Genomic DNA, 21,908 nt, shown 5'->3' on the forward strand with positions numbered 1-21,908 from the left:
CATGCAGAATTTTCTTTTTCTGAAACACAAGAGGCCCTGTCCTGCTCCATGAGAGAGGGTCAGGTGAGCAAGGCACTGGGAACAGAGTCCCTGATGTGAAGTCCTGGATATGGGGATAATTCCAGATCTGGAAGGTCTTCACAGAGAGGTAATCAACCCAGGAAGAAAGTCTGTTTGGACACTGATGTAAAGATTTGCTTTAATTCACAATATAAACAACGCTTGAATATGTCTTCCAGTTGCTTTCTAAGCAGCACAAACTCCTCTGGTGAAGGAAATGGAGACAGCTTCCAAAGAATGACTGACTACATAAGATTAACCAAAAAGAGGTAAGTATTTGTTCTTTTGATCTCCCAGATGAGACATTTTCTGGACCAAAGAAAATTCTCTGACTAAATTTCCAGGAGTGACTGTGAGCCAAACTTTTCATGCAATTTGCAGCTGACCAGTGTGGACTCCTGGCACCAGAGCTGGAGGAGCCTCTGGCAGGAGCACAGGGTGTCACTGCAGGCAGAAGCTCTGGATCAGGGTTTGCCTCCACTCTGCTTTGAAGCTGCCTAAAATTTATTCATCCCAAAGAGATACTAACAGCAAAGTATTTCTGTTTCCAGCATTGCAGAGTTGAGTTCAATCAGAAATCTGGGGTGTCTGCTATGGTCTGACCCTTGGCAAAGAGGAGTTCATCAGTGCCTGGCTCTGCTGGGTGTTAAGGGGAGCTGAGTGGTGTTTCAGGCAGAATGAGCCCCACAGGAGATCAACACATGCTCAGTGCAAATCCTGCACCAGCAAAGCAAACTGGGCAAAGGGGGAGGTTGGAGAGAAGTGAAAGACAACCATTTTATCACTGACTTCTTTAGCTCATAAGCAACAGCAAGTTTTGCTATTGACTTAAAAGTAAGTATTTTATCCTACATATACAGCATGAACTGGTAAAAAAAAAAGAAAAGAGAAAAGGCAAAATACTTTCTCATTTACTAAATAGTTCTAGAGTTAGTGCAACTGGGAAAGAACCTTAGCCATACATAAACTGCCTCTTAGTAAAAGCTCTTGCTCATTATCTAAACTAAGTAATAACAGTCAACTCAATATTCACTACACCATTGAAGGGCCAGGTTAGTACATTCAAATAAGTGAAAATAAACGAGACAAACTGAAGAAAACTGCTGGGATTACTGATGTGAAATTTAAAATCCTTGGTCTATCAGGAAAGCTGTTAGTAAACTTAAGTCTCAAAATAAGTAAAGTAAGACTTAAAAGATATGTGATGGTCTACACATGACCCTTTTATGCACAGCTACTTAGAATGATTAAAATCTCCCATTTAGATTGAAACACACATTAGGAAAAAAAAAATCCCTTTTTCTAGCAGCAAATAAATGTAAACCAGGATGATACAGATTTTCTGGTGTGAACCAAAAGGAAACTGGACAGCCATCATTTCTGGGTGCCCCAAGCAGTGCTGGAGGGTCTAACTAAACTACAAGGAAACCTTAGAAAATTTGACTTTCACAGACATACAGAACAAGGCAAAGGACAAAGACGGCAAAGTAGACTTAAATCACAAAATGTTGTCTCAAAGTTGTCCAGCTGTGTAGAAGGAGAGCTCACCTCATTGTGAGGTTGCATTGAGATAGGGGCTGTTCTGACACGAGAGACACCAATAAAGATTGCTATTTGCTGCTGGACCAAGGGCAGCTACCACACTCATGGCATACTCTCACCTGGCCTGAAGCCTGGCAGGGAGAGACAAGACTCACTTGGAGGAAATAGGAGAGCAGTGGAGATAAAAAAGGGTTTTGAGAGGTTAGAAGGCCAGACCTGTCAAGAAGCTGCTGGCAAATACTCAGAGAAACAGGTTCAAAGAGCAGAAACATGAGTCTGCAATGGGCGTCCCCAGGTAAAACAAACTACCTGACTACTAAATTTCTTGTTAAAGATTGCTACTGTTTAACAAATGTACCCAACGCTCATACTCAAAAAACTTCCCAAGCACGTTGCAATTATTTTTGTACATTGATGAAGTCATAAAAGTGTTATTAATTTGTGAAAAGACTTAACGGCGTCATTAAGTTCTCTCAACTACAGAAGGAAGAAAAGTACCTTGAGCAGACAGCTGCCCAGGGCTGTGAGTCCATCAGTAACACTGCACAGTATTAGTAAAGTGCTACTCTCCATCTGCTTGCTTGCTTTAGCTTCAGTCTGTGTTCAAATGACTGAAGAGGCTGAAGATCTAAATACAATACTGAGGCAAAGATCATGTAGTAAAATTAATTATTACCAAAAATATAGTGCAAGCAAATCCCAGGATAAAATTTTAAACCATTTTTTAATAACTTCATGTGCAGGAATCAGTTGCGATGGAAAATGGCTCAGGACTGACCTACCGATCAGAGTCTTTGTATCAGTGTTACAGCTGCAAATGCCATCACTATGAGTGGTTCCTTTCTTGGCTAGGAGCTGTAGGAATATTCTAAGCTCTAAAATAAAAACCAGCAGCAGCAGCCAAAACCAAAGAAACCCCAGCCAAACTTTTCTTAGCATGCTATAGCTCATAAAACCATTTAAAATGTATCCTATCTGAATGTGTTTGTACATTCTGGAAAGTGACATTTGCCATGGGAGAAGAAAACTTACAAAACAATAAAAGTTTTCCTTAGCCAGTGATTATTATTGCTGTCTTAGCAATTTCCTTCCTTTTGGAATAATACCTCAAGGATTTCAGTAAGAATGCTTTGTAAAGCTAGTCCTGGCCAACTGCTTGTGGCTTGCTTGTGGTTAGAATGCACATGCAGAGAGTTCCTCACATACATGTATCATCTTACATGGGACTCAAGTCAGCTACTAATAATAGTTCTTCTTGGGGGTTAGGACCCTTTTTACAAAAAAGAAGATGCAAATATCAGTTCTGTAAAGCTGTTGCTGGGTTTTCCAGGCTTTCAAAGAGTCAGCAAAACCAGGTTCCATAATCTCATTCTTGCCTTAAGCACAACTAGGTGGGCTGGAACAGCCCAGGGCAATCATTGTTAGCTCAGAATAAGTCAGCTGTAATTTCCAAAGGCATGTTTCAGAATTTCTACTAACCTTACTACATACCAGAGACAGAGGGGACTGTGGCTTTTGTTTCATACATCTTCATCTGTACTGTCACAGTCAGACACACCTTGCTGTGATTCCTCTGGAATGAGCCACATACTCCTATGGGATATGCTGTACACTTTAAAGCCCGAGTCACACACCAGCCTGGCATTTCAGGGGGCTTGAAAGCACACCTCTTAACAGTAACAGCCTGCTTGCTGTCTACTGTATTTCAAAAACAGACAGTAAAAACCTAATGTTGGTTAAGATCAAAAATCTTCCTGGTCACAATACTTTAAAGGTCACAATTCTTTTTTCTCCCCTGCTGCCTGTTCCTCCTCCCCCTCCAACCTTTTAGTTCATCAGTACAATTCCACTTGGAAGAGAAAAGGACACAAACTAGCACTTAGTAATACAAAGGTGTTGCTCTCAGACCAACTGGGCTTTCAGGTGAAATGGCTCCCTGATTGTGCAGCTGTCCTGCAGATCCTGACACAAAAGGGAAAAGGCAGGACAAGTGCTTCAGCTGATCCCAGAGAAGCCACTCTGTGGAGCTGGCCAAGGAAAGAGCAGGACAGGCTCATCCAGATCTCTGCTTTCTACCACTACCTGAGAACAGCTATGGCAGGGAACTCCAGAAAGACTTGAAGGGAATGCTATCCCTACATGTCACTGGGTGGTGGAGAAATGTCTAGGTTATGGGGTGTCCAGGTTCCAGGATAAGCCATGCTGTAGGGTGCAATAGAGCTCAGTGCTGTATTGAGCTTTCAATCTGCCTTGCTCATGTCCATTTTCTGTTTCTTATCAGAATGAAGGACATGGCCTCAGGTAGAAAACACAACCTTTACAATGCACCTTCTACTCAATACTGCTGACTCTGTTGGTGCAGTTTGGTTCCACAAGATGAATAATAGCAACACATCAGTTCTCTGTGGGACATCTGCATGCTGGGTATCCCATGGAAAACATGAACAAAGAAGGAGCAGGTCACTGTGCTTCAATTCTGCTACTCTGGTAGTGTATTGATCCTCCACTAAAGAAGACATTTGAGAAAAATGTCAGAAATTATTTTAGATACAGACACAGAACTAAGAAGTTTTGAAGGCGAGAAGGAGACAACAGAGCTCCTTTCAATAGACATAAAGCTTAATTCTACCCTAGAACTGCTTTGGTTACTGTAAAAAGAGACCTGACTGGTCCATCAGATCTTGTTTCCACCAGCTGATGACACAGGCAGCTCAGACTCACAGGAAAGCAAAGCTAAGCTCTGAAGCTCCCTGCACTCTCACTGAGTTTCTGCAGCCTTCTGCAGCTGGCAAAACCTTTCAGGACTGATAGGTTAAATTTGTTTAGTCTCTGCTAGCTTTAGGTCCAGATTCATTAATTTCCCACTATTGATGTATTTTGAAGTGAAGTTTCAACTTCAGTTATGCCATATAAAGAGTTAAATTCTGTCTCTAAAAGCTCAATAAATGGGCTACCTTGATTGATGCTTTAAGTGCAACCCCTTCCCAATATTCTGAACATAATGAGGTTAGTGCTAAAAGCTGGATTCTCTCTCATCTATCTGCATTATCTATTTATTCCGCACACGTCACCATGGTAAATGAGGGCTGCATTAAGTACTAAATAGCAGAGGTCAGAAAAACCCTGTGTTGTATTCTTTTCCCCTCAGCAAGGCTGAAACATCTATTAATGGATTTTAGTTTATTACCTGATGTAAACTAAAAAATACACTGAAAATACCAGTATTAGCACGTTATTGAGGTTTGATTTAAACATAATCTCAAAAAAACCCATCTTGATATTCTTATTTTAAAAATTTTATCTTATAATGTTTAAATACACTCAGTTTCAAATGTTCTCTGAATTTTTTTTTCCATTAAATGCCCCTGCCCGCAAAGAAAACCAGAATCTTTGCCACAGGCTAAACTAGATATATTTTGATCCAAAGTATTTTTTTTTAAAATGCCATCAACACCCCAAACTGTATGCTCATGTAGTTGTATTAAATATAGCTTAAGTATTTTGACTATAAGAAGTCATTTCACCTGGGCACTTCATTTTTAAACTAGAAAACACAACATCTATTCTGATTTCTCAGCAAAACAAACTATATGAGGTAAGTATTTGGCACAGTGCAAATCTGTAAAGAGCTCCTCTTTACAGACAGCAAAATATTTATCCTTATGAATGCAATGAAGCTAGAATCTGTCCAGCTGACTTCCTCAGCAGGTCAGGCAGCCGTGCCCACGGCTATTCCCCACAGGGCAGGGCTCTGTGGTGCTGTACACACCGAGGTGATAACAAATGTAAACATTCCAAAAGCTTATCAGGCCTGACGCTGAATGATCAAGCAGCTGGAGAGCTGTAACGTGAAGCCATGTACATTAAAAATAATTTGCAAATAATCTCCTGGGGTGGAAGAGGGCTGTTTCTATGGTGCTTTTGTATAAGGAACAAGGAAAACAGATGAAGAGTACAAAGTTCAGCCTCTAAAAATACCACATTCACTTTCAGATAGTTCCATGGACATTGACCCTTCCAACACAACAGCAATGGGAGGCAGGGAGCAGGAGGAACAAGTAAAATCATGGTACACATTAGAAGTTTAGCTGCACTGGTAAATAAATACTTATTTCAATTCATTTCTTGGGTATTCAAGGCTGGAACAAGAGTAATGGATTAATGCAATTCCATCCATACTGTGAGCAAGTAAAGCTCTTGGGGTTTTGGCTTTATGCCCTCTCAGCTGCACCACTTCTCTGATGTAGGCACAAATCTGAGACCTGGTTGTGAATATCCAAACTCTATTTCTGTCCTCCAGAGCTCTCCCAGGCAGGGTTTGCACCCTGGACTGCCCCATCTCACAGAGGGGCAGTAGGCTCTGCTGAATGGGAGTGACTCATTCTTGTTTTGACTGCATTTACTCACTTCAGCCAACTAGGAGAAATTAGTTTATATGGGTAAAATGTACCTGTACAGTCAATCAATAAACACTGAAAATAAAGGAAGCATGGATAAAAATAAACATGAAAAATTCAGTAAAATAAGTGAATTTTGACCAGAATATACAAAACAGCTTTTTGTTTTGACTGTCCCTGTGTAGCTGTCAGATCCTTCACTGTTTGCTGACTAAAGAGACAGCTCAGACTCTTTTTGGCCTCTATATGAAATAGTACATGTTTCCTACTGTTTCACACTATATGGTTTACACAACTGCTAAAATATTCACAGGAAGTGTTTATATTTGTGAATTACTGTGTTCAGGACCGCAAAAATTGTGAAAATACAGCTGGCTGCTTTGGTGATAACCCTCAGTCTAGGCACAGCACTGCTCACTGCACCCAACCAACCCTGGCCTTGTCCTCCAGCCTGCTGCCCTTACTGCACTGCAGGGAGCATGACAACTCTTCTGACAAGTGATGACATATAAAATCCTCATCCTCTCATGAAAATGGAGCATCCCATGAAATGGAATGTTTTCATGAATGATGAAAAAATCCCTTTTTAAAATTCATTGTTTCTTTCTGAAGCCTGTGAGCTGTTCCTTCTAGGCTGAATAGAGAACAGCTCAAGCACAGGTTCTTGACATTTTTTTGTTTTACTTTTTTCCAAGTCCTTGAGCTTTTACTTTTCATGGAGTCTGTAATTACATTGCATATGTGTGAGGAACTTTAGCTGTGCCTTGTCCCAGGGAATTCTGTGGGTAACCCACAAGAAAAAACATGTGAGCATAGTGTATATAGGTAAGAAAAAGGGATGCTGTCTGCCACTGAACACTTGCAGTCACACGTCATCCTGCAAACAGCAGGATAATTTCAAGCACAGACATTTTTATCTCTGTTCTGTAACCCCTGTCACCCGTCAGGTCTCACACAATGTTTACTTTACATATTTCATTGTTTGGCTGTGTCAGATAGTCCTTTCCAGCACAGGCTGAAAGCACACAAAGGTCCTCACTGCCTTGACAAGACGTGCCTAATCTCTGAACATCCTGGTGCCATCAGTAATGTACCCTGGGCTATGCCAGCTCTCTGCTGTGAAGGGACACAAATGTTTTTCATTTCTTACTGAAATACCTCCACAGACTCCTGGACTGATATAAAGAGAGACAGAATACTTAAATGGCATATACATTTAGCATATAGAAAGACCAACTAGTTTGACCAAAAAAAATAAATACAGCTAATGACAGTTTTTATTCATGTACTGCTTTTCTGCCTGCTCTATTACCACATTAGAAGCCTAAATTTGCAATTGAAAACAGCTGCTATTTGGCTTACTCACTCTCTAGTTCTTGGACCAGAGTAAGCAGTATGTCCTACCAGGATCTCAATAGTCTGAAAAACATATCAGTTTCCATGAACTCTGAGACCAAGAGGTTTCTGCTGAGATTTTTCCCTGAGAAAGTATAGCAGAACTGCTTGACAATGCTCAGAAACACCTGCCTCCTACTAAGTAGGTATTTTCTTGAGTTCAGTTTATTTTGCCTTGGAAGGAAAAAAAAAAAAAAGTGATCATTAGATCTAAACTCAAATACATTAATTCACCTAGAAGCATGATCCAGCTAATATTAGTCACAAACCTTAATGCTGGGCAAAGTGACTCACATTAATCCCATCAAGAATGTGGTGCTGGTACAGTTTGCATCAGCAGAAAAGCACATCTGTCTGTGGTAATGAGATTTATTGTGCAGGGAAAGTCCAGGAGTGTCTAAAACCAATTTAGCATTAAAACCTCAACTACTTTGGGTCGTTATGGAATTGACAAAGGTGTAAGGACAGATTTTCCTTCCACCACTCACCTGGCTGTGTTGTTTGCTGCTGGACTACATACTGAGACTGCCCATGAAGCATCTCAGCAGAGCTCTGGGGAAGTGACAGTAAGCTGAAAGGCATGGATCCTTTCTGGATAACCAAAATCAGCTAGGAATGAAAAAGCAAAACTGCTAATGCCCAAACGCAAGCTGCGAGCACCTTCCTTGTTTGGAGACAGGCACAGATTGCTTTTCTTCAAGTTATGATTTCCAGCATTCAGTAAGCTCAGATGCACTGTGTTATACTGGGAAGGTATGTCTTATATTGCTTTTGCAGTCATAATATATCCTTACTGCTTTGAAATGAGGTTTGCAAAACCCAAAAAGGCAGCTGTATTTCTAAACACAGAGCAACATTTACATTACAAGCAAGGATGTCAAAACAGGCAACAAAGCAGAAAGGGGAGTTGGAAACAGCAAATACATAGAAAATTTAGATACACAGAAGTTTATCCTAATGTTTACTCATATTCCAATGCTTCAAGAAGACTGAACACTTTGACATAAGCTGAAGAGCCTTTGCCAGCCAGACTGTTTGATGTTGTGTTGGCTCTGTGACAAAGCCAGGCTGTACAGGAACGCTGGCATTGTTTTCTGATCAAAGTGAGCCCTAATGGTATTAAACCTGAGTTGTGGTCTGACGTGCTCTCTTCCCTCAGCCATCAATTCTCTACTCTGCTACCAGCTTCTTCTTGAGCTGTTGCATTATGATATTCTGCTGTTTTAAAGCATGCTCAAACTTTTATTTCAGCTAATAAGAATGGATATTCCCATATTTTCTGCCATGCTGGCATGGAGACAGGAGATTGTGCATACACAGAAAAGGCTGCTTGTGATGGTGATACTCAGTTTCTGTTGACTCCAGGGGTATTGCAAGGGGAAAAGGAAGCAGGAGAGTTTTAACAATTTTTGGATTAAACACTTGTGTAGTGTAATAGTTAAATGTCTTTAAAACTAATCATGTGCTTATGTTATTTTTACAAAAGGCAGATGTAGAGCACTATAGCAGGATGTGAGTGGGTTACCCCTGTAACCCATGCACCACCCTCACAGGATGAGATGCTGCCCATTTGTGTAGCTCTCTCACTTTATACTTGACTTTGCCTTCACAGATAGTAAAAGGGTCTTATAATTTCGAATAAAAGGGAACTGATTTGCTATTACAAAATCAAACATCAGATGCTCAGAAAATACAGCTCTACTCATGGCAACTGAAGCACAAGAGATTACAATGACTTCATAATTCAGGTCTCAGTTTGCTAGTGCTAGTTTCTCTGCTCAAATGTGACACAGCTCATCTAAGAGGACTTTACACAGAACTTACAGGTAGAGTTAATGGTTTCTGCATTGTTATGTTGCTTCACAAGGTCATATTGTCCACTGCAATCACCGTTGCTGCTGCAACTCAAATTTCTCTTTTGTTGACTGTGATTGCACTTCTATATGATGCCAACCAGAGTGAGCATAGGGAAATGTGAGAGTCAGTGATGCTACAGGCTGGATATGAGCTCCTGTAGTCACATTTATCACCTGACTTTAAACCATTTAGTGTGGTCTGTCTCCTTGAAAGCAAGGAAGCCGAGCAGACTCTTGCAGTTTTTGAGCAGCTGTCATTGGTTTAAAATGACTTAGGCTTAGTAGATATTCCATCTTCACTTTATAGCACAATTGCCTGACTTAAATAGGTGAAGACATACCCCTACCAAAGCTGTAACAGGCACCAGGGATGGATGAGAAGACTTAGTAGAAAACAACTTTTAGATCTTCTACAGAAGAACTCAAGCTGAATTTATTATGAAGTTCTTAAATGTCCAAACACATTTTATTGCCTTCTGGTTTCCAGATGGGTGTGCATCCAGAACACCAGAATACCACAAATATGCTACTTTTTTTTCCCAGCTGCAATCAGAAGCAGCTGTAACAGAGGGCTATAGAAAAGTCTGATTCTTAGAGTATGCCTGTCCCTCTTTTTCAAAAAAAGAGAAGTTTAGATAACTTGAGTAAACTCTGTAGGGGCATCCAAACATTTAGGATTGCATTAGGACACACATTTCCAACTCTTGGAAGCATATCCTTCACTAGCTCCTTGCTCCTGATGCAGGAAGTGGAATACTCCAGTGGGTAAAATTCAGGGGACAGGACTCTCATTTAGCCCAGCTCTAATAAAAAAGGGTGGCTCTGTCAGTATCACTGGAATTCTCTACTGCTCAGTTTTCCCATTGCTCCAGGGAATCACACTACTAAAGCAATTTGTTGGATTGTCAAGTTAGCACCCCTAGTTCTTTTTTTTTAATTAACTGCATCCATTTGCAGTGATGAATTTACTATTTTTGGAGACAAATTTTATTCCGCATCCCCCTGAATTCTATTCAAAATCCAGAAACTGATCAGCATTTTAGGGTTTAATCAGCAAGGTGTCAAAGAGGCCCTAGGACCAGCTGACTCTGAAAGCTGAAGGCGCACAACCATCTCGGGAGCTGTACAGCACCTTGCAAGATGAAGAACACAAAGGCTTTATTTGGTATTTGCACATCCATTGTAAACCTATCATCTGTCTTTCCAACCTGGCTTTACTGTCCTTTTACTCAGCAGACTTACAGAGCTATCTGCACACTCCCTGTACAAAACAGTTGCCCATTTTAAGGAAGTGACCCCTATGGAAATCTGCATGAACTTCATGGTGAAGGGCAGGAAAATGAAGCTGCTTTGAAAGTTTTAATTTTTATCTGGCTTTATGGAAAATTTTAAATTAGGACAAGGTATATATATTTATAATTATAATTTAGCCAAATAATAAAATCATTAATATTAGTTCCCAGTATCTAGAAAGAACAAATAACATCTAAATAAACAAATCTAAGTAAGTGAAGGCAAATACTAACTCATGGGCTTATATGGAAGTTGGCTGAAACCTGCAGCAATTCTGACTCATAATAAAAATGATTTATTTAAAGACTTATTATGAACATTGCAGGAAAGGTGATAACAGACATGTACCACTTTGTTTACAGTAAAATTTCCTGTAAATTAAAGAGTTCTTATTCTTTGTTTGGTTTTGATTTGGTATTGTACCAAGTATCTGTTTATAAAAGGAAATATGACGGTACAAAGTGTACAAAATGAATTGCAGAAGAGATTAACAGTCAAGGTGAATTTGCTTCAAATTAAGCCCTAGCAAAACAGACAGTGTAGATCCCATTATTATCCTATATAGGTAAAGAAAGTCAGTTCAAACAGATCATTCATGCACCTTTTTTGAGAGCTGAACTACCCGAAATTCAGGATAGAAAGTTACTCTCCAAAAAGATTTTAAAAAAAGATTCAGGTGACTATGAGATATGGCAGGGAAAAAAATGTTGCAGAGCACAACAAAGGAAAAGTTTGATATAAAGTAGGCACTGTGTTCCAAGGGATTAACTATTGAGGATTTTCCCCTTTTTGAGAAGTTTTTTGTTTATAACACTCCCTAAACAGCTTATTAAGGAATCTTTCTGAAGTCCTATTTATATGACAAAGTATGTCTCAACCTCAAATCATCCCATCCCAGGGAATCTTCTGTGGGAACTACTGGATGAAGATAATGTAGTCACAGTTGGAAAAGAATAATGAAATAACACTTTATATATTTTATCAGGAAACTAGAAGAGAACCTGTTTTTCAGAAACAACTCCTTGGGTTGAATTAACCAGCCTGGACCCAGCCTGGTATCTCTAGAGATCAGACTTCATGGATCTCCAAGGTCTCCACCCGGGGAAAGAAAATATTTGTGGATAGAAGAACTGGATCTGGGTCATGTTAATTCTCCTCCTACAAATAACCAAGGTTGACATGGAGGATAAAATTGCGAAATCAGTGACATTATCTGAAGGCCAGGAGTTACCTGTGATCGTGGGGTTTACTCCAAAACATCCTACGATCTATTGTTTGATATTTAGACCTAAAAAAGTAATGCTGGATTTTAAACTCGTGTAGTTAATCAAACCAGTTTGCAGCCAATCCTGTGCATACAAGTTCAGTGGTTTAGAAGGTATGTTGGCACTCACCCGGGGGCATGTGCTCATTCATGATGACGAGTGATGCTGGGGTAGGCCTTCTTTTCCTGATCTGTAACAGATACAAACCAAGAAGAGTCATTAGGGCCCATCAATTGCCACACACACAAAGCAAAGCAAAGCAAAAAATCTGTCTGGTGTCCTCCAGAGTATAAGTGAAAAAGGAAACTATTTCAAGAACAGCAGCACTTCACTGTCTTACTGACAGCTTGTCTGGTCTGACAGCAATCAGGGTCATGCTGCTGCTTGTTTAGAGAGAACAAAGGCATGGGGAGAGCTGTCCAAAATACCTTTAGGATTTGTAATCATCTTGACTTCAGTTTTTTGGATATGTATTGCTGAAAAATATCAGTCATATCTTAACATATTGACATTTAGCTTTGCATCAGGAAGATGATTTCACAGTTTCTGAGCTTGTATGTGCAAATATGTAGTACTGCCATAGCTCTCTCAAGTAATAATTAATAATAATTTGCAAGTGCATTTCAGAGTTTTGCAGGTATGCCTTCCAATGAACTCATGTTCCAAAACTGTTGCCAGAGGTGTTACTGCAGTAACAGTTCTTTAACTAAAAATACTGCAGTATTTAAGACCTTAAAAAGAGTATTTCCAATATAGCAGATTTTACATACCAATACATAGTCCTGAATTGTTTGTAAACTCTGATTTCTTGAGTTTATCTGGGTAACTACTTTTGTTCCATTAACAGTGCCTGAACTACATGCTATTGGAATACCTTCTTATAATGCACACATTTGCACTGAAAGCTTTGTGTTGCTTCACAAAAGCCTCCAGGCCTGATATTCTATTGAATTTAAGACAGGGACCAGGAGCATTTAAGCTAGAAACCATTCTGACACAAAACCTCAATGTCAGTGCATTTGTTCTTTTTTATTTGCTGAGCCAACATCTGTATTTAGCTAGGTTCAAATTTTGCTTTCAGAGGTGTAAATGGAAAGTTACATCATCAGGGTTAATGGGTTTATTCTAGATTAGTGTAACTGTAGCTGACTGTAGAATTTACTATTTTAATTTCATCACACACCCACAGTGAAATTGTATAGCACTTGGAATCAAACTCACAAAAAAAAAAAAAAAGGACTGCTCATAAATACCAGGCAGAAAATAGGCTACAGCATTTCAACAGCCATGGGAATTCCAGGAAATCCTAATCCTATGGTTCTCACTGATTTCAGAAAGATGCCAAAACACATTCTGCTTGAATTCATTGCAGAACTGTTCTGTAAGGGATGGACATCTCATAGTTCAGGAGTGCCTACGGACAAATGAGGACCCACAACAATTCTTTTCTGCACCCTTCTAATGTTTTGCTTTCAATGGTCACTCCCAACTCATCGTTTCCTGGAAAAGGTCTCTGCCTTTTAAGAGAAAACATCAGGATATTCAGGAAACCAGACGACTGTCTTAAAGGTGCAAAGAATTTCATGGCTGCTGGTATGGAACTTTCAAGGTTATTATATTCCCCAGGTGTCATCTAAAATCAGACGTACCCAAATAGAAGCAAATGTTGAGGACAACTTGCACAGAGAGAAATATACTGGGTCACCTAATTAAGATTTACACAGTTTTCTCACAAGAGTGCCTGTGACCTTTTATTAGGCACATCTGCACGTAGTAGATGTGCCTAATAAAAGGTACACAGTAATAGATACATTTTCCTCCTTAGATGTCAGTACTGAGATATATATATATACATATATATCAGTACAGTGTATACGTATATATTATTATGTCTATCTTTTGGGAGTGAGTTAAAACCTAAAATAGCACACACATTATTCCAAGAAGGACATAAGTACAGCATATTTCCACATGTATATATTTTTCAGGCATGTAAAATACCGTAAAAATGACTTAAAAACTGTAAAAAATCATGAGAAATACAGGAAGTAACTGAAATGATGACTATTGTGCAAAACATTAGTTGTATTTTCTCTTGTTAAAATGCAAGGTAAATAAGATGTCTTCTTCCAAATATTTCTCTTATTTACCTATTATGAACTTTATGCTTTGTTTTATGTACATATAATGCACGTGAATGGATTTGTTGAGAATATATTCATTGAGTGCATTTATGTGAAATGCAAGTATTAGGGTAGAAGTGCAGTTACAGAAAAGGCACAAAAAATATACATTAATAAACCTACCCGAGGTGAAGAAGCCTTATTCTGGCTAGATGACATAGCCTTCTCCCTCTTTAAGTATATCAAACATCACTATAACCTCCAGAGTATTTAATCTACAGTTTCACCAACATAAGCTAGAAAAGCCTTTAGGCCACACATATCCCTTGTGCTCACCCACATCCTGCCCCATTCCCTCCCCATTCCCTCGAAACAGTGAAGGAAACTCATCCTCCTTACCTGCTCAGCTGCCTCGGGATCTATTTGGCTCTGAAATAGGGGCACAGCAAACTGTATTTTTTTGGGGCTGTTGGGCTCCATGGTGATGCTGAGGTGAGCCAGACGAGAGAAGAGCTGGAGCCTGGTGTGTGCCTGTGCCCCGGCGCCGTCCCCACGGCCCGGCTGGAGCTCCGCAGGAACAGCTGTAACTCCCGACTTAGCCCGGGAATCTGCGCCAGCCGAGCGACTCCCTTGTTCCACATCCACAGAGATGCCACTGGCTTGGCTGTTTTCTTTTTTTTTTTCCCCTCTCCCCTCTCTTCAGCAGCCCTTCAGATCCTCTCAGCAGAAAGCTGAAAGGAACAATAAGCTAATTGTGTACCAGCTCACTTCCACATATGCCAAGCATTCACTCAGAAGCTAATTGAAAATGCAATACTAGCATTGCATGGCCTGGAGCCTTGGGATTTGAAAAAGAGGATCTCTCCACCGTATATTACTAACTGGCTGCTCAGAAGTGCAATGCAAGCTCCCTCTGAGTATTGCTGATGGGCTCTTAATTATTGATGAACACAAATCAGGAAGTTTTCAGATTTTGGGGGTGGAGGTAGCAGAAGGGGTGGATTCAAAAATTCGATCTCTGTTGCAGTGTGCCAGAACCGCTCTCCTCTTTTCACATATCAATTCCCTTTGCTCTTTCAAATATTTTTTTAATCCTACAGTTTTAGACTTTACTAAATCTCACAGGAAGATTTTTGGTGATGATGCTATGGAGTTGCCCACAATTACATGACACTTCTCTGGTGGGTTTGCACCTTAAGCCTGGTTGTCAACTGTGATTTCTTTCGGTGGGCTCCGTTTCACGTGACTCCAGATTTGAGAACACTCACATTTGAGCCAGCTCTCTGGGCTCCCTCATGCTAAGCACATCAACAGGCATCTCATCCTATCCAAGCAAACTGGGATATAGTGTTTACTCAAGATTACATTTTCTCTCCATTAACTCTAGAAAAAGGAAAGATGATTCAGAGTAGTTAAATGACTTTTGGATGACTAAAATTCAGAGACTAAATCCTACTCAAGGGTACAAAATCTGTGCCTCATTCCAAGACCAGGAAAATCATTTCGTCAATCATATCAATATTACTCCTTTGTGAATGTAATTGATTTTCACTTGTCATTTTACATTAATTCAAAAGAAGCGTGTGAAATGACATCCAGCAATCACTGATCTAACCTACCTCTTTGCAAAACTCAGAGGAATTTGAAAATGTTCTTTGTTCAGGCCACTGAGAGCACTGAGGATTTTCACAGTTCACCACAGGCTGATTGAGTCACTGAGTACTTTCCCACCTGTGCCAGTGGAGGAGGCAGGGAAGGAGCGGGGATTGTGGGTGAGAACTGGCCAGACACAGAACCAACCAGCAAGGCAGATATGAAATACTTGTTTGGCTTTGATTTTACAAATTAAAAGCATGGCACATTATCGGAACACCAGGATGTTTCTGAACAGAGGCAGGCAAGCACACAGGCTAGCTGGTTTGGGAAGGACCTAATAAAGCTTAGGAGGTGAGGATACACTTTAGGTTAAGGATCCAGTTGGCTCAATGATCAAAAATAACTCTCAACGAGGGCCAAAATTCCCCTCCTCATCCAAATCAAAGCTACTGTGAACCATAGTGGTTTCCAGCTGACAGCTAGTAGCTGGCAACTTTCCTGTGCAATTTCTTATGATAGTTTAGGTGGCATTAACTTAGACTTTTGAATCACAGAAGAGTCTGATTGGTCAGGACCTTCTGGAGATACTTGATCCACCACGCCTGCTCAAAGCAGGGTGTGAGACCAGGTTATTCTGGGACCTCTCAGTCTGAATCCTGAATGTTTTTGGTGCTTAAGTGAAATGCTTAGCTTCACTTACCACAACAAATGAAAGAGAGTCACAAAACACTGATATTCAGTGTTTCATATGACCTTTTTTAAGCCTTCACTATTCCTACAAAGACAAAACATAATTTGTTTTACAGACTTCCACAGTTAGAGCAAGAGTGCAATTGTAAAAGTTGTGGTGGCACAATGAAGCCTTAGGCACTAAAGTAAGAGAGGCTCACTCTGCTTTCACCAGGACAACTGGAGAGTTGTTTTCAGGACAGTCTCATTATCCAGTTTCACAAGTCCTTCATGCACAGATGTGCCATTATCTTCAACTATAGCTTCAGGCATACCGGGGTATATATACACACCACTTACACAGGGTTACAGGGAGGACATAAGCAGGGATCTGAAGTTGTGGCTTTCCTCTTGAACTTTGATACTTGAAGGAAAATAATGTTTGTTTTTGCTGTGAGATACTGTGAAAAAAATGTTTTCCAGCTGCATTGCTACTATAAATATTAATAAATTGCATATTTTAAATATCAAGTTTCTCTAGACAATATCTGTTTTCCATAAAATATCTATTCTTGATGTCTACGAAACAATGTATTAAATTATACAATTGTAATTCTAATGTGTTTTACTGATCACAGGAGCTATAACTGTCACTGCAAAGGCTTAACATTTCTTATATTAATGATAAAGTAATTTTTAAAACTATATTCAGACAGTAGAAATTTATTAAAGTGTTAAGTGCTCAAAGGATTATAACAGTGTGTTTCAGCTCTAGATTGCTGGACATTGCTGCCCAAAGGAATTGTGTCGCAAATGCATTTTTATTAATGGTATATAAGAAAAAAGCTCAACAACCTTACAAAAATCCCAAACCAACAAAACCACTTTTTGGCATCTTCTGAAGGGACACAGACAACAAGACAGACCAAAACACAAGGACTAATCCTTAATGGGGCTGGCTAGGATTGGGAGAGAGGCTCCTAAACAACCTGATGAGGAGGAATTTGCTTCCTGCAGCTTTTCTCCCTGTGCCTACTTGGAGCTGGCAGCCCAACAATCTTCACATGCACTAATACAATAACAGTATTTTTAAAACAGTGTAAGAGGCATAGTGAGAGAGCACTCAGATATAGCATTTCAGGATGCCTACCTTGGCTCCCTCTTACACCAATTTGCAGCATTAGAAGCCTGCAGGCAAAGTGTGCTGGCATTTTCTATAGACTGCATCATAGTCTGGGGAGAGCTGAAACACATTTATGACACATCCTTGTAGTTCATCTTCTGTTTTTAGTGCACTCCCCACAATTTCAGTTTCAGATGCCTTCATGATTCAGCTAAAACTATAATGGAATTAAAAATAATAGGAACTGTCCAAGATCTTTCCTTCCTATGTCATTCACTAAGTTCTGGTATGAAGCACTGCCTTTTAGAATATCCGGCTGTAGGGATGAGCTGTGGAAGCACTTGTGGCATAGCTCCTGCTTGAGCTACTTCCCTAGTGTCTTAGGAAATGTTTATATCTTGTTTCCAGCCAAAGACAAGACTTCTGGGATGGCAATTCAAGGGTCTTGGTTCTGCACTCTCTTTGCACAATTTTTGTTGGGGCTCTGATCTGCCTCAGCTCCTCTGGTGTGGTCAGAGACTACTGCAGCATCACTCTGGAGAGGAGAGCTGGTGTTCCTTGTAAAACAAACCTGCTTAAGGATTTGGCTCCTAAATTCACCAGTGCAGATGCAGAGAAGCACCAAGTTACAGAACCCTGATCCAACAGGGGGCCTTTGCAGAGCAAGGGCTCAGCTTGGATGTGGCAATTCTCCTAGACACAACTTTAATCCCCATTGTAGCCACTGATGTGTGAGTGGTTTAACAAAGATATGTTGACCTGTGCTTCCCCTGGGCTCTCCAGCTGCCCTCTCCTCACAGCACCATGTCCTCAGCATGGTGCTGGGCAGCCCAGCAGCATCAGAGGGAGAAACACTGCAGAGCACTCTGGCTTTCTGCTACAGCCAAAAGGGCTTCAACGTGCCACTTCCTTCTGCCTTTTTCTAAAAAACTGATGAACACTTCTTCCCTGCCTCTGCCCAGGCAGGGGCACCAGTTTGCCCTTTGGGGCTCTGCACTGTGCCCCACTCATGGGTGCTAAAATCAGACAGAAGCCTTCCAAGAATAAAAAATTGCATATTCAAAATGACACTGAAATTTTCCTTTCCAAACAGCATTGCAAACAGGGTGACTCCCACTGAGCTGCTGGAAACACAGTCTGCTATTTATATATAGAAAATGCAAAGAATTTAAAATTTGCCAGGGCGGTAGAATGCAGAGCAGATCTCATCCGCCTCATGAGTACCAAGTGCTGCCACAGGCAGGTCAAGAAGAAGAACAGAAAGTCTTTCTGAGCAGTGACAGAGTCAGTGGGACATTCAGTGAGAGTTGTTGGCCTGGTTACAGTCTAACCCAAATTTCCATTGCCAGTTCTTATCCATAGAATATCAGGTTTGGACTTGTTTATGTACTAACTATATATGTGGATACATAAAGCCTAGATAAGTAAAAAGATACAGCTATTTCTATTTACACAAGCTTTTTAGTTTAGATAATAAATAATTCCTCAGCAGTATGGTTTTAATCAGAATCAGTTTAAAGTTAGTTTATCTGACCACAGAACTTACACTGCCTATTCCAGTCTTCCTCTGATATTCACAGCTCTCCACACTTCAATGTAATGTACAAACATTTACTGCTAGATCCTATCCACTACCATCAATAGAATACACACATCCAAAACATAGGAAATGAGCTGGATTAAAGGGATGTGACCTGAGTACACAGTCAAAGGGTTCTTGCCTAATACGGTTCAATAGTGCAGAAAGCAAAACTCTGGAACTCATTTTAGGAGGGTATTTTGGCAGGAAAAGATGCTACAATTTGCTTCCTTACAAAGAACAGAGTAAATCTAATACATCTTTCAATAAACAGAAATGTGTAGTGTACACAGGTTTGAGAATAAAATTATATTATTTCCATATTAAATCTTTAATGCAAAAGTTGACTGACTATATCACTGAATTAAACAACTGAAATATAAAATTTAGTTGTTACTGTATTTTTTAAAACAAGAATTAAAATAAAGGACACATAGAAGATAAACCAAGGAATGAATTTCCACAGTTTGAGTCTGAGTTAGAAAACTCCTGTGCAAACACACATTCCCAGGCAGAAAATGAAAAGTCACCAAGTACCCACAAAAGCTCAGTATGCCAATTTCAGAACATGTTCTTAAAATTCTCATTTTGAATTTGAGACTCTTCAGATGTCCCTTTTTTCTTGCCTCCTCCTCCTCCCCCTCTGAGAACGTGCTAGACCAAAAGGTATCACAACAATCCTCAAGGTCCTGCCTGCAGCATCTACAAGGGAGGGACTGAGACACACCAGGCATGCCTGGAGGACTGGCTTTTGTGACCTGGGCAAGGTCGCTGAGGCACAATTATTTGCTATTTTCTATAGAGGTGTTGGGAGCAGCAGGAATGGGACTGCTTTATGAGTACCGACAAGCCAGGAGCCAAGGCTAAGTGAGCTATCTGGTATGAAAATATCACAATGCCTGAGCAAGACCTACCTTTCCTAGATTGAATTTAAGTTAATCTGATCCATAACCTTCTCTGGCACTGAGGTCAGGCTGACAGGCCTCTCCTTCCCAGGATTCTCCTTCCAACACTTCTTGCAGTGGGTGTCACACTCGGCAGTCTCCAGCTGGTACTTTTCTGGTTAACCAGAACTGATGACAAATGATGGAGAGTGGCTTGGCAAGCTCTTCTGCCAGTTCCCTCAGTACTCTTGAGTGAATCCCACCTGGCCCCACAGACTTGTGAGGGTTTACATGGCACAACAGGTCACTAAATACTTCCTCCTGTATTGCATGGGGCTTGTTCTGCTCCCTGTGCCTGTCTAGCAGCTCAGGGGGCTGATTGCCTAGAGGATAAGTGCTCTGTCTGTTAAAGACTGAGGGAAAGGAGGCATTAAGTACCTCAGCCTTTTCTTCATCCTTGGTGGCAATTTTACCCCCCATGTCCAATAAATGATGGAACTTTTCCTCATCCTGCCTCTTGTTGTTAATGTACTTACTTTTTAGTATCTTTCACAGCAGTGGCCAGATTGAGTTCTAGCTGAGCTTTTGCCTTGTATTTTTTTTCTACATGATCTAATGACACCCTTGTGCTCTTCCTGAGTTGCCTGCTCCTTATTTCAGCCTCTTTTGTCCTGAGTTCCAGTAAAAGCTCCCTGTTCAGCCAGACCAGTCTTCTTCCCCACCAGCTCTTCTTCCAGCACAAGGGACGGCCTGCTCCTGTATCTTTGAGTTTCCTTCCTAAAGTATATCCAGCATTGCTGGACCCCTTAGTTATTAAGGACTGATTCCCACTGACACTCTCTGAACCAGTGTCCTGAGCAGGCCAAAATCTTCCCTCTACAAGTTCAAGGTCGAGGTTTTGTTGATCCCTCTCCTTACTTCATCAAGAATCAGAAACTATCATTTCGTGGTTCTGTGGTTGAAGGCTGTCTTGAGCACAGCATCTCCCACCAGCCCTTCTTTGTTTGTGAACAGATCTAGTGGGGCACCACCCCTTGTAGCCTTACTTACCAGTTGTGTCAGGAAGTTCTCTTCTGCACACTCCAGGACTACCCCCTCTCCTCTGCTGGAATTTCCAGGAGATATCTGGCAAGATAAAGCCTCCCACAAGAACACAGGCCAACAATCGTGAAATATCAGCCAGGCACTTATCACACAGTTCATCTGCTGCCTCGTCCTGGTTGGATGGTCTGTAACAGACTCCCACCAGGATTTTTGCCTTGCTCTCCTTCCCCCCTGATTCTCACCCACAGGCACTCAACCTTATGATCACTATCCTTGGCTCTGCACAGAACAAACACCTCCTAATGTACAGAGCCACCCTGCTGCCTCTGCTTCCTGGGTCATCTCTCCTGAAGGGCTTACAACCATCATTGCAGCACTCCAGCCATACAAGTCATCCCAGCACATTTCTGTGAGGAACACTATGTCCATGCTGAACAATGGCTCCCAGTTCCCCCTGTTTGTTACTGACACTGTTTGCATTGGTGTGGAAGCACATCAGCTGAGCTATCGATTCCACCCCAGCACTGCCATGTCGCCCGTAGGCCCATCGCTACTGAGCCTGGTCTTCTCTCCCTCCCCCTGCCAAGCCAGCTTAAAGCCCTCTCAAATCACCATTACCAACCCATGGGCTAGAATCCTTTACCCCTTTTAGCCAGTGAGCCCAGTCTGTCTCCAACGAGCCTGGTGCCACATGGACCAACCCATGACTGAAAAAGCCAAAATGCCACCAATGGCACAAGGCTTTAAGCCACATGATCAGGTGGGTACTCCCATTACTCCTACAGCCAACTGGCAATGACAAAGGTCCCTGTCATAGCAAACTTTAGAAAAGCATGCAAAATATCTCTGGCAATACTGTCTGCCTTTATTCACTGCAAATTTGGTTGACCAATATTTATCAGCCACTAATAAATCTGTCTGAAACTGCATATAATCCATACGAAATTCCAGGCTGGAAGAAAAAAAGACAACACTAATTTGCAAGGAAAGTAGCAGTCTGAATCATTAAACAAAATAAAAACTGTCCATGCTCAGAAAACCATTATGCTAAGCCACGCAGGACAGGCACGTGTTCAATAATG

General features: G+C 40.9%; 1 protein-coding gene across 1 annotated transcript in view; it reads right to left on the reverse strand.

The window, feature by feature from the left end:
- PPP1R1C (protein phosphatase 1 regulatory inhibitor subunit 1C) overlaps window positions 1-16,353 on the reverse strand; it is a 52,076-nt gene extending 35,723 nt beyond the window's left edge. The window contains 3 exon segments of the mRNA XM_039698933.1: window positions 11,938-11,998; window positions 14,331-14,494; window positions 14,497-16,353. Coding sequence (XP_039554867.1) covers window positions 11,938-11,998; window positions 14,331-14,494; window positions 14,497-14,572 — 301 coding nt within the window. The 5' untranslated portion in view covers window positions 14,573-16,353.
- Between the last annotated feature and the right edge of the window lie 5,555 nt (window positions 16,354-21,908).

Source organism: Passer montanus, unplaced genomic scaffold (genome assembly GCF_014805655.1).
Source record: "Passer montanus isolate IOZ18808 unplaced genomic scaffold, ASM1480565v1 scaffold1, whole genome shotgun sequence".
Taxonomy (NCBI): Eukaryota; Metazoa; Chordata; class Aves; order Passeriformes; family Passeridae; genus Passer; species Passer montanus.